Here is a 13462-nt window from a genome sequence, read left to right on the forward strand (position 1 = left end):
GCCCCTCGGCCGCGTGAGGCCTCGAAGCAGCCCGCCCTTGTGGCGAGGGGACGTGGCGGGTAACGGCCTTTGCCTTCCTCCCCCTGAGGGGGCGCTCAGGCCCSCGGGGGTGCTGCCGCCGCCGTGCGCTCGCCAGCTGGGCGCCTCCCGCCTTGGGGCTGCCGGGGGGTCTGGTGCCCGGCTCCGTGCTCGGCCTGCCGGCTGCCCTGAGGCACCGGGGTCGTCCCTGTTGGTCCTCCCGCTCGTCCCCCTGCTTCCCCTTCCATCACCCCTCTTGGTTCCCACCTTCACATCCCAAACTGACACAACCCGGGTCGGTTTTGCTGCTGCTTTTGCGATTCAGGGCAGCAGCCGGATGACTGCTGTGACCCAAAAGACTTTTTTTGTTTTTTTTTTGTTTTTTTTTGGGGGGGTGGGGTGTTTTTGTTTTGGCTGCTGCTTGACGTGACTGACAGCAGCAGCACGAGCCATCCCTCGGCAGATTTACTTTCCAAAATGAAAACCTGTCTGGTTTCAAAACCTCTGACTCATCAAGGGAACAAACAATTCTGTCGCGCGTGAGGGCTCAGGAACGCTCAAATGCTGCAGGACCTGGGTGAGTCTGTGGAGGGCTCGGCGGGGGACGTGACTGGGTTCTTCCAAACTGTCTCGCAGGGGATGGCTGCCACYGTGGGGTACGTGCACCTCCAGAAGGAGCGGCTCCCTAGTGAAGGGGGCACCGCGAACTGGAAGCCCAGGAAAGGTAAGCCTAAAATGAAGTTCATGCTCAAGGAAAGCTACTTAAAACTCTTTGGATATGCTTGGGAAATGCCTCGAGTTACAGTGCTATGTTATTTCTGTTTAGATATTTGTGCATTCCTAGGTACGAGAGTATTTAATCAATACTATGAAAAATCCTGTCTGGGTAGACAAGAGCTGTGGTTTTGCAAAGTAACTCATTTAAAAAATACCAAGGGTTGAATGTGGTGACATAGGGCTGCTGGGTCCCATGCACAGTTTAAGGAGTTAAGTTCCAGCAGGAATCTGTGGAAGATCCTGGTTTGGGCTGGTGTTGGGATGCAGGCCTGTGTCTGAGGTTCCCAAGCATCTGAAACCTCAAGTACTACTGTAACAGTAATAAGCTATAGGATAGGCTTTGAATGAAATTGCATCTATTAAAATTAGTTTTGTAGCCACAAGATGCTGTCCTTTCCTATACCTGGCAAAGTCACTGCATGTGGAGTGTTTTGTTGTTCCTGTTTAATTGCTAAGGCTCTCTGTTGGCTCTTGCTGTTATTTTTAGAATGTTTACTGAAGAATATTCCAAATGTTGCTGATAGTGAGGCTCAAGAAGGTGAATTCCCTGATATCTCTCACTATGAAAAAGATGTTAGTGGATCTCCAGTTGAATCTGTTTACTTCTGCTCGGATCTGGAAGACTCGGATGGTGAAGCATCCAGTATTCCTGAGGTTGCAACTTTTCCTGAGCTTCAAACTGCTGCTGAGTATGAGGTGGAGGACTGGGATAAGGAATTGGAGGATTCTGAATTTAATCCTTATGGTAAGTACAAATTTACTTATGCTTCATTTGAGTTTTGGCTAGTACATGGTTGGAGGCAGGTGCTTTACAGGTGAATGTGTTTAAATAACTCCATGTTTTATTTTGGGAAGTTTGGGTTTTTTTGTTGCTTTTTTGGGGGGAGTTTACCTCATGAATTTGTATTGCGTAATTTTATTTTCTTGCAAAATATAAGATTTAAAGGCAGTGTTGCCTAGTTCACATGTAGCTCCTTTTTTGCTTGAGCAATTGAATTCTTAAGGAGTGGGATGGTAAAAGGAAGACTATGTGTGTATGAAGTCTCTCTGGAGAGGCTAGGACTGTATAGTGCATCTTTGTTATTGTGAAGCAGAAGAGACAGTTTCAGGGACTGCAGGAATGTAACATCTTTCGTGTAAAAGAAGGTCCTTCTTCCCTCCAGAAAAATTCATCCAGATTATACAACCTCTAGAGCATGGAGTTCTTTGGAGGTGGGTGGTACAAGCACTCAGTCTCTGTCCAGAGTATGGTTTGTTGTTGCTGTTGGGTGGGTTTGTTTGTTTGTTTGTTAAGCTTGATTCTGCAAATATTTGTGCATGTGGTTGACTATATTCTCATCAGTCCCATGGACAAAGGTGGTAATGGCAATTTCACCCGCATCTTTACAGTAGTATTAATCCTTCCACTCATAAAAAGTTTAATAATGACTCTTGCTTTGAACTGAGACTCTAAACCTTCCATTTGCCAGGCTATATGTTAGGATAAAACAAATGGACAGTGTTTAGCCAATAGTGAATAATAACCTGCTGAGTTTTTGTGGATGTAGAATAGTATCACTTCTGTTTTTCTCACTAGAGTGCATCTCTTGGAATTAATACAAACAGTTCTCTCCTTGCCTGGGAAATATTAGTTCTCAGTTTGTTATCATTCTGCAGGTGGCTGTAGTGTTCAAGTTCCACAGGTTGGCAGTGGAAGGATCTGGGAAAGATTTTGTGGTCTTCCTATAGAATCATTCTAATTTTAAAGTGAAATACAGTGCTGACTTTTCATGCTGGGTAATCTGAGAAAAGTGCTGTTTCCTTTTTGGTTGTTGTTTCCGTTCTGGATGTTTCCCTTCCTTCCTTTTTGGGATATCCTTTTAATCCTTCTCATCTGCTCAAATTTATGTGGTGTTTTAAAATTGCTGGTTTTGATTGAAACTATCACAAGTTCACTTCTTTTCCTGTATTTAATTAGTTTATCCTTACTTACAGCTTATTCTTTTCAAGTCCTCATAAATTTAGTGGGAGGAAGCTGTGATTATTGGGTTCAGGTGCTTATGAAGGATCCTGATTATGGGTATCCTAGTTGTTAACTGCTGCAAGAAAAAAAAACAAAACAAAACACTTTTTTGATTTCTATTTTTAATTACTTTTGAGAATGCTTACTCTGATGGCTTGTTCTGGAAAAATTACAAGGTGGTATACTGTGTTAGGTCCTCTGCTGCCCCATAATCTGGGCTTTTCATTTGCTTAAGTCCCCTCCATATCAGCTGGCTAGGAATCTTTTGCTTCTCTAAAAGGACTTTGCCTATTTTTGTGCTAGGTTTGTTAAATAACCAGTTTATTAGACTTCTGATAGGCTAGTTCTAGGCTAGTGGACATGTTGTTCAGAACTAGCTTTTTACAGGATCTCATTCTTCCATTTCCATCTGGTTGACTGAGTCCTGGAAGGGTTTGGGGACTCCTAATTGGGGATGTGGTTACGGAGACAGCAGGAAGCGGACAATAAGTGTTGTGGCTTTGTGAGCCTTTTATACCTGCAGAGAACGTAGAAGAACTGCATAAATTGTAAGAGCTGGTGTTGGATGGTCTAAATCCAGGTATGTGACTGAGCTTTTGAGAACTGTTTTGTCTCTGTGGCAAGAGCCTTCTTTAAAATGAAGCTGTTGCCAAACTCGGCTTTCTGTTTGCTTTGTTTGTAGGCTAATTTCACTAGTGCTGGTAGATGAGACTGAAATTCTTGACCAAAAGATGCTGTAGAACTGCAAAATAACTTTCTACACTACATCACTATTTTTTAAATACCTTTCATAGTTTAAATCTCTTTTTTGATCTTCTTTAGATGCTGGTGATCTCCACTGTGGAAGCTTTCAGGAAAATAATCTTTTGGCCTCATATTCGTGGCGAGAGGATTCGGTGTACAACCCAGGGTGTCACCATGCAGCTCGCGTTGCTTTTACATCGCCAATTAGAATGACTGAGACTGGCCAGTTTGATGATGCTGAAGAATGAGGTTGCCCCTGGTCAGAATTAAGTTTGGCTTCTGAGCTGGACTGTGTTCCTCACTGATTAAGTCATGTCAAGCCCTTTGGCTTGCTTGCGGAATTCTGTATAAGGTCAGAAGTGCCACACCATCTCCGAAGTGTTTCTTAGACTGTTCCTGAGGTGTGTATAAGCTGGCCATGCTTGATCTCTAGGAACCAGAGTGCAGGTGCTGGCTGTAAGGAGTCAGTCATTTCTGGACTGCTCTTTGTGTTATATAGCTCTATATTGTTGCTGATGAACTACTTGGGAGGAAGTGTCTGATTTCTAAACATCAGCTTGATTGCCAAGTTTAGCCAGTTTTAACATGCTGATCCCAGTGTGTCAGCCTATGTAACTTGTAGTTTTCTTTCCTTTGCATTTGATGCTATCAAATTGGTTCAGATAGCTTTAAAAACTCTTCCTCCTTTCAACTTCTGTATTGTAATTCTATGTTGCAGTTTCTCACTCCATATCTAAATCTGGTGTTTGACAAAATTAGCCAGGACACATACAGAATGAATTGTTTTGTTTCTAATTTTTTTATGCCTTTCAGTATGAATGGGTTACAAGCATTTGATACACATTTTGCTCTTACGCATGTGGACATTAATGAGGATTGGATAGTTGGGCCTGCTGCACCTAATAAGAATGCTGGGTTTTAAGACTCTGCCTTCCAGCAGAGCTTTCTGCACATCAGACTTTCTTGTATTTGGGTGTATTGTCGTCCAGTCTTACAATTGTCTTTGTAGCATCCTCATGTGATGTCAGACACGTAATGAAGAAGAAAATATCTGTGCTTATATAGTGTCTTGCAGTATATGATCTCAGCGTGTCCTGCAGACAGTAGTGAATTAAGGTTCATGACACTGCTGATATTTCTGTTGTTTTGTTGTTGTTGTTTGTGTTTTGATAAGTGAGGAAATGGCAACACAAAATATCTGCAAAATGCCTCTTAAGAGAACAGCTGGAACTAGAACAATATCCCCCTTGCCCTTGCTTTGGAGTTAAAGGAAATGTTCTAAAATGAAGTATGTAAGTGGACTGAGTGTCTGATCACTTAGTAACGTTTCATGTTTCATTAATAACTTTTCTTTCAAGAACTTTTTAAAGATGTCATGTTCTGACACTGATTGTTGATACTGAAGCACAGTACCTGTGTGTGTTTATTCTTGGGCAAGGAGTTAACATTTAGCACTGAAAGATTTTKTTTGTTTGTTTGTTTGTTTTTTAATCATCCAGTGCATGAGACTGAAATAACTTGAAGTATTAGTTAGGAAGGCGGAAGTGAATGACACAGTAATATTTCCTTAATCTTTTCCTTGAGAGCAGAGGAGGAGAAGAGCTTGGAAGAATCTTTTCTGGTACGTTGCAGTTCCTGGTTAAATACTAGTACCTAGCAAATAATCCAAGTAGAGGCTGGAAGCTTAGAGATAAGGTTGCAGCAAAGACAACCTGTTCTTTTATTCCTGTGTGATGGAGTGCTGTAAGGAGTAATACTTCGATCAAAAGTTACCTCAGCATGCTTCCAGAACACATGCATATACAGCAAAAGCACACTCTAACAGTTTGTTCTTAGCCTTGCCCAGCAGGAAAGCACTAGCTGTGCTCTCTAAGGCATTGGAGGTGGGTTTTGTTCTGTGTCTGACTGCTGTGTGTTAGAGACAGTTCACTGCTCTTTATGATGAGTAGAGCTTTGCATTTTAGTTAGAAGCCTCTGTGGAATAGAAGTAAGAATTGACTATGCCAGACTTGGATGTATAGCAGCTTCTTTCTACAACCTAGAAAATGGAAATGAAGCTCGGAGCATAACTATGACTGACCACCAACTGATTAAAGTTGCTGCTCTGCATTTATAAATACACTATAAATAAATATATATTGAGTACAGATTAGTTTTGAAGTAACAATGTGTAACACTAGATAATAAAAGTTCCTCTGAAAAAGCATAGTTTATTTTGTAAGCCTGTTTATTACTTTCAAGGATGGCAATGCTCAATGCTACCCTGCAGAGGGCAGCAAAAAATTGTCTACTCTGTAAGCATGCTTTCATTTAGCAATAAACTTCACCAGAAAGTGTCAGATCCCTGGGCTGCTTTCTAACATTACAGTAGCTATTTAGATCTGGGTTCTGCACAGCCCTGTTGTTCCCCAGTGAGCCTGATTCATGGCCCTGATTAGTTTCTCCTTTTTTATTTCACCCTCAAATTGTACTTAGTGGACTGAAAAATTTCTCCCATGGCTGAGAAGAGAACATCAGTTGACTTCAGGCTATATATATATATATATATATGTATATATATATTTACTGTGCTTGAGGGAGACATCCCATAGGATTTAATAAAGATGAAGCTAACAGAATTCTGTAGAAGCAAAGCTGCCTTCTTGAGAATTATGATTTAAAAGGACAACAAAAAAGTCCTTAAAATTGATTAGGTTGATTTCTTCCTGTGCGATTCCAGAATTCCATCAGTCCCAAAGTCTCCAAGCCCTTTCTTACGTACTCCATAAATGGAAGGCACATCTCAAATCAAGTTTGTTTTTTCAGCCTATACTTCTAATTGGAATCAGCCTTGTCTGTCTGGATTGTTTTGTTATTTGAGGAGAAATGGTCTTGAATGGCTGCATTGCCAAGCTGTTTGTATTTTAAATGACTGTAAACTTAAAAGATTTGTGATTAGTTTTCAGTTTTCCTTTTAGGTTAAAACTGACCACAAACTCCCCCAGCCGTGTGTTTTTTTGTTTTTTTTTTAAAGGAGGAAAAAAAAAAGCATGAAGCTTTCACAACATTGCTCTCTCTAGGGATATATTGGCAAATGTAACTTTGTTCATCTTGGCCCAGCTTGTTAGGGAAGGGGCTTAGTGTAAAGACTGATCTGAATACTCTCAGACTTCAGTGGGATTAGAAAACCAGATGCAGCCTTCTCAGAATGCTTCTCCGTGGAAGGATTTGGAACCAAGCTCATGGATTCTACTATTTCTGCACTACAGAGTGTTTCAAATTCCATTGCGAATCTTGCACCGAGTCTGTTTTGTGTTGACACAATCATGTCTTTCTAGGCAAGAATATCTTGCAATTAGAAACAACATAAGGTAGCATATGAACCAGCAATTCGAGCAAAGAGAATCAACTTTTCAGTCTGTTCAAATGAATGAAGGGAAAAGAGTCCCACTGCAGGACCAAGACTGTAAATATTCTGTGCATGCAAGAAACACACTGGCAGTACATAAGTCATTTTGAAAATGTATCAGAAGTGTTAAAGATTTCTCAGTTGTTTGCATACATCTGTAATGAGATTCCCCCTTCCGTACCTTCAGTATCAAATACCATGCAAAAGGCTCTACTGCAGGTTAATGTTTGGGTTTACATTGCGGGGGAGGCTTAGTAGAATGGTATAGTACAGTGACCCAGAAGATGACCTGGGTGCAAGTCAGAGTGTGCCCTTGCTTTCCTGTTATCTTCTGTTTCATTTCCCCTTTTTACAGATGGAGATAACGATAATAGCCTCTTTATAAAGCACTTCAAATTTTGTGGACAAGAAGCTTTGTATAAACAGTGAGGTGTTATTATTAAAGAGTTTTTCATTTTCTTTGAACTGACCAGCAAAGAAACTAAAACTTGTTTTGGGTGCATCTGTTGTTTCCTTTGAGACCTACAGGGAATGATTTGCAGGAGGAAATAATTAAAGGAAATGTGTTCATATTTCCTGTTGATAAGGTACAGCATTTAATTCRTTCATCAGATTGGGATACTGGTTTCTTGCTCTTATATGACCACAATATCCAGCCCATTTTAGTGTTTTTTAAAGACACTACTGCTTGGCTGTTGTGTTGTCCCTTCTTTAAACTAGTGTGCCTTGGCTCTTAAGCTGAGAAAACGCCTCCACTGTTGAGCGGGACTATGTGAGTAATTCCACAGACTAAAGGAAAAATGCTGATGGCAGCAGCCCATCCTGACCATCTGCTGCTTCCGAGGACTCCAATTTAAACCCCATTGTAACAAAGGTCGTTTTGTGAACCGAGTGGATAAGCTTCTGTAGGCACAGGAAAGAAACCTGTGTTTCTTACCCTCTGTGGTCCTGTATTGCAAACGTACGCATTGGAGACTCGAGCACTGGAGGGTAAGACTGTGGTGGAGTTGTTAGTCCTGGGAGCTACCAGCCACTCATAGCGGAGTTTCCTAGTGTGGCAGAAGAAAGTATGTAGCCCACTATACAAAGCTGCAAAGCACACAGCCCTAATACTTGGTTTTAGTCATGAAAACAGCTTCCTTCAAGCATTTGGGACAGACAGTCAGCTGGAATGAACTGTTGCAGCTCATTACCCAAGCAGCAGGTCTGTCACATCTGCCCCTGTGCRCTACCCTGTGATACCTCTGAGCTACAGCTTGCATTTAGTGTTTCGTTATTGCGGGGGATTTTAGTTCTTGATGTAATGGGCTCTCTTTACATTCACTGTAACTCTGACCTTCACGGAGCAAAAAAACCCCATGAATGTGGCTCAATGCCTGTATTTGTTTCTTTGCAGGTTGTTTTTTTTTTTCTTGTTGAGGATAGCTAATTTCAGGATGTGTAGCCAAATTCAGCCTAGAAAAGTTGATCTCTGTATAGTTTAGCAAGTCTTGATTCTTTGGCCTGAATTACTTTATTCAACCTTTTTTTTGATCTGCCTACAACTTCTGTATTTAGACCTGGAAAATCTTTTAATTATATGGTGCATGAATTTAAGACTGATTAGGTTGCATGTATTTATTTGTGAAACTGGAGGCTCAATTTACTGATTTATTTCCCTCAGAAGGAAATACTAGTTAATTCCGTTCAGTCCTTTTTTTAGCTATTGGTCCTTGCTAATATTTAAATTGAGCGATATGTTTTATGGGATACCTAGAGTACCACAGCACTTCAAGTTCTCACTATGCTGCTTTATAATTTTAATCACTGTAGGTATTATGAGCTCTTGTTCTGTGATTAAATGAGTTACTTAGTTCTATCTCTGCCTTTGGAACTACTTCAGAACTCTTACATTCTCACCAAGGAATTGTTCTTTCAGTTACTTAACACATACTGGGAAATATTTTGTCTTTTTTGATTGTTCGATCACAGCAGAAGTAATATTTCATCTGTGTTTTCAGTCCAGATGCCTTCTTATTGGGTTGTGAGTAAATGGGCAACATCATAATATAGAGCTGGCTGCAGCTGGCTGGGAATTGTGTACCTTCGTCTCCTGCTCTATGCGTTACATGCTCCAGTGCTTCTGGGAAAGTAAATAGGAGTGAGACAGTGATTAAGCAGGACCTGTACTCCACAGCAGTGTGTGCCACCTCCTTCTGTGTAACTGGAGTAATAACGGGGAAAAGTATTTTAGCTGAGCAAATCTTCACAATGCTTGTGACGCTAGTGTGGCTAGAATTGGCATACCAAAGCCAGAGGAGTAGCTGATACTTCCAACAGAATTACGGCAACAAATGAAAATAATATCTTGGAGATTGTCCTAAGAAGTAATTTTTAGGAGGAACAGTAATAGMCTGGAACCTTGTTCAGCGCAAACATGAAATGTTGAACAAAACAGCTGGAGTGTTGATCTGCTGTGATAAGCCCTTGTCCCTGTGYGGAAGCCAGAAGCAGTCTGTGAAGGGTGACAGGTCTGGTACTGGAGTCTGGTATCRAGCCTGAAGAAGCACATAGAGTTGTTTGGACCTCTCTCCTTAAGGAAGCAGTTGCGAATGTTTATCGCAATAGGGCAGCTTTTTGCAGGGGCATGGGAGCTGATCTGCAGAAGGGAAAAAGGGAGGCAATCCTTGATTCTCAAACTTGTCTGCTTTGTGCAGCCCCCAAGAAAGGGTCAGCAAATAGGAGAAGTAGTTGCTCCCTTCTCCATAGTACAGGGAAATAACACTTAAGAGAAGCTTGCGAATTTTGCTTCAACGGTGGTTAGCTCATTATGTTATCTACCTGAAGCCGGACAAGTGGTAATCTGAAATGAATGCACAAAAGTGGAGCCTGTAAATAGCCATCGTGCTAATCCAGAAGCCATCAGCATTTTCTTGTCTGTTGTCATTATTGGATTTGCTAGAATACTAGATTTCCCCTTGCTCTCAATGTAATGTTTTTTCTCAACCTTCAGTTCTGTGTTCTTCAAACAGGCCATTATTTTCCCAGGCTGAAACACCTTTTATCTTCAGATTTGGTGAGTTCTTGCTTTTCTGCATCGTTTGTACTTGATTTATCTGATTGAGCGTCTAACTCTGCAGCTTGCACTTTGCCAGAGTCTGGTGGTTTCAGTGGGATGGGTCAGACATTATAAATAAAGCCATTAGAAACTGGCTAGAARCATAGATAAAAGTTTCTCAGGCAGAGACTCTGCCTGTCTACCAGATAAAAACTGCATTTAGTTCTACCCTCTGTAGTCATGTTAGTGGGTGGGTTAGATTTAATTTGGTCTTTTATAAAGAAATGGACAAACTGTTCTGACAGATCTGGGATTTGGTTTAAGATCAGGCTTTTCTTATGTGGTCTTTAAAGTGCATTGTAGCCCTATAGGAATAYTTGTGTGTCTGGTTCCTGTCTGCAGTTTTGGAGCATTCTGGCTTTAATGATGGTGTTTCTAATTATGTACAGAGGTAATTTGCAGACCAAAGAATGGGGAGTTTCCATCATCTGTCCCATTAACTGCAACAGGGTTTCTGTTGTGCAGGGTGGTGGAGRAATGCCTGCATAAAATAAGCACCTAACCCTGGCAGTGAGGGAGGCTTTTTGCAGGAACACTGTTTTACTGCTCAAGGCACCTTCTGTTCCTCCACAAGGCATAACTCTGATTGAAGGATGTACCAGTCGTCTTAAATCAGCCACATCTCTGTTGCCTATAGGTTACGTTACTGTAATTTACTTTTAATTGAGTTCCATTTGAAAAGAGAGCAAATGTGGCCATTTGGCCAGCATGTAGCAGCCTGGCTGTTTGGTGATACAGGACTGGGGACGCTGGGAGCATCCTACCTTTGTGATCCTGACTGCCTGTAAACAAAAGTGCCGAATTCATTCAGGATCTTGAGAATTAAATTAATTGTTCCATAACTGAGACTCTGGGTACTTGGGAAGCAACCTCCTTTGCTACATACCCTTTCAAGTTTAGCTCAGTTATTCCCATTGAGCTTGCCTTGGTCTTGGATGGTTGCTAACGCTATGATGACGGCTTCCATCACAATTCAGTCCTCAAGGCCTGGCAGTAGGGTTTTTAGTGGTTTCAGGGCTTATCACTATGATCTGTGTTTCACTTCCTGCTTGAATTTTCTTTTTGGAAAGATTCTTTTCCTCTTCTGACTTTTTTTTTTGTTCCCAGTGGCTTCTTCTGCCTGGGGATATATGTAGTTTTTGTTTCTACCTATAGTACTAAGCCCCAGCTGTGGGTGCTAGCTAAAGAGAAGAAGAAATACGTTCTCTATTATGATAGCTGCTGCCTTGTGTAACAACTCAAGGATTGTATCAACAATCAGTGTGGGAGGAGGCTGAAAAGTGGTAAATACAGCAGAACATTCACAGAGAGATGCAGAGTGCAGTAACTGGGCTCATTTTCACCACTGGAGCACACTTCAAGCCTGATTTGATTACTTCCTCTTTGATTAACTGAAGCCTCACCTAACCGAGCAGAGTTCTTCTAGTTTAAGCAGAGTGCCCTATTTTATTTATTTATTTATTTATTTTTTGGCTGTACTTGCTTGTGCAATGTTACCTTAGACACTACACTGAGAGAGGGATATTTATTTTTAGCACTTCTTCCCGTGATTAATCTGTGCAGGTTCTGTTTGAGTGTTCAATGCTATTTTAATGATGCAGGCAACAGCTGTTTTCTCCATGTCTTATCAAATATCCTCCATGTTCTAATAATAACAAAGAAGTTTCCTTATTCTTGGCTATTCCAAATTTCCACCCGAGGGATCTCATTGCATCTCTTCCTGGGGACTGCAATCTAGGAATAGGTACTTGCTGCATAGATAGCTAGATTCTTTGCTTTAAAAAAACAGTAGGATTACAGGATTTAGCATTCATTTTATCTTGATTATGTTATTACATTTAGGATGATGTTTTAGGACCAGATTTTTCTTTTTGGTAGTTCAGTAGTTTAACTGCAGTGTCTTTTCCTTGTTGCCTGAGTAAAATGACAGATAGGGAGGTAAGGAAAAGTCTGAATCAGGGCTCTCAGACTGAGCTGTCGGATTGAAGAAGACTGGGGAGTCTTTACAYTCATGGTTAAGACTTTGGAGGAGTGCAGGGTAAGAGCATTCAAAGCTTTTGATTCTTCTGAGAACATACGTAGGRCAAATTTCCCAAAGTTAAGCAGTTTGGGTATTGTCATCAAATATGTTAATGGCTCTCAGCTCTTCTGGACCTTGTGTGCAGACAGGAGGCATTCAGCTCTTTGGGAAGCATTGCAAGTAGCTTGCGTACACCACCAGGTTTTGGTAGCCCTTACTCTTAAGAGTATGAGCTAGCTGTAGGGATGAGGAAATCTGGGTTTGAACCCTACAGACCAACTCGTGCTATCTGAATTTAGTAGGAATAAAATTATGCTTGGAAGATGAGGGATTTCCTGCATGGGGAGCGAGAATGGAATTCAGGAGTCTGGAGCTGAAATTCTCTGCTGCATCAGGCAAGCAGCAGCCTTGGACTGCTGTGCTGCACAGTAATGTTCATAGCTGAGTATTGTTGGTCCATGGCACAAACAGGTTCATCCTCTTCCAACCCATTTGTAGGGATCAGAACAGTGATTTAAGARCTGACTGTTGCCTGTTTGAGATGTGCTGGAAATTCCTTCCGGTTAGTATTGCAAAGGGAGTAGGGAAGCTAGTCTGTTGTTGCAAACTTAGCTATCTTCAAAAAGTGGTAGTCATTGAGAAGAGTGCTGTGATGTTGCACTTTAGAGTGAAGGATGGCTATTCTGCAGACTACTTCTGTAACATTAGATTAAATCTATCTTGTTTACAGATTTTGAGTACTAATTTTGAGTTCTATTTTGAGTGTTAATTACCATGGCTCACTGGGCTTTTATGTAGTTTAGTTGAAATCTCTATAGAGCTTGGAAGCCTTGCATGGAAAGTACTATTGCTCTTGAGAAATCTCTCGCATGTTATCTTCCTGAACTGTGCAAATGGAAGTATTAAGTTAGTCCTTTGAGGACTCTTACAGTGAAATATAAGAGTGAAAGGCTGTTACTGGTTTCAAAAACAATAATAATGAGAAGATAATTTTAAGACTGATTTTGTTGCTAAGTAGTCTCTGCTCTCTCTTGGATCCAGTGCAGAGCTCCCTGTTGTGTTTAGCCTTTATGGCATTGTTTAACAGAGTACGAGCACTAAAATCTACATCTTTTTTTCTTGTACGTTCTTTGATGCATCAGGTGGTGACTAAAGTGGTGATACATCTCCTATTTTCTGTGTTTCTTGTGAGATAAAGCATAAGTTTTCTGTCCTGTCTGTGGTAGGACCCTGGCCCTGATGGCACGGCCAAATCAAATCCATATTCTGGATGCCTCCACTCCCTTTGGAAGTCACTGGCAGTGACCATACTAAGTGAGAGGACATGACGTACAGGCGTACCAGCCTTCTTATCTCCACGTTCCCACCCTGAAGCAGGGTAGCATGGACCAGCACTCTAGTAGCAAACTAGTACTC

At 41.3% G+C, this 13462-nt stretch overlaps 1 protein-coding gene across 3 annotated transcripts; it reads left to right on the forward strand.

Moving 5' to 3' along the window:
• The first annotated feature begins 152 nt into the window (after window positions 1–152).
• On the forward strand, window positions 153–5752 carry COPRS (coordinator of PRMT5 and differentiation stimulator). 3 transcript variants are annotated; one of them, XR_003253815.1, is made up of 4 exons: window positions 153–742; window positions 1283–1540; window positions 3620–3942; window positions 5131–5752. XR_003253815.1 is itself a non-coding variant. In XM_026067628.1 (3 exons), exons 1-3 carry the CDS (start codon window positions 580–582, stop codon window positions 3787–3789), a joined length of 591 nt encoding a protein of 196 aa, XP_025923413.1. In that variant the 5' UTR covers window positions 153–579; the 3' UTR covers window positions 3790–5752. The 3 variants fall into 3 exon arrangements, 1 of the variants encoding a protein (XP_025923413.1); XR_003253816.1 differs by lacking the exon at window positions 5131–5752 and adding an exon at window positions 3185–3377 and having other exon boundaries at window positions 3620–3708; XM_026067628.1 differs by having other exon boundaries at window positions 3620–5752.
• The last annotated feature ends 7710 nt before the right edge of the window (window positions 5753–13462 follow it).

The sequence above is a fragment of the Apteryx rowi genome, unplaced genomic scaffold (genome assembly GCF_003343035.1).
Source record: "Apteryx rowi isolate R43461 unplaced genomic scaffold, aptRow1 scaffold_26, whole genome shotgun sequence".
Classification (NCBI taxonomy): Eukaryota; Metazoa; Chordata; class Aves; order Apterygiformes; family Apterygidae; genus Apteryx; species Apteryx rowi.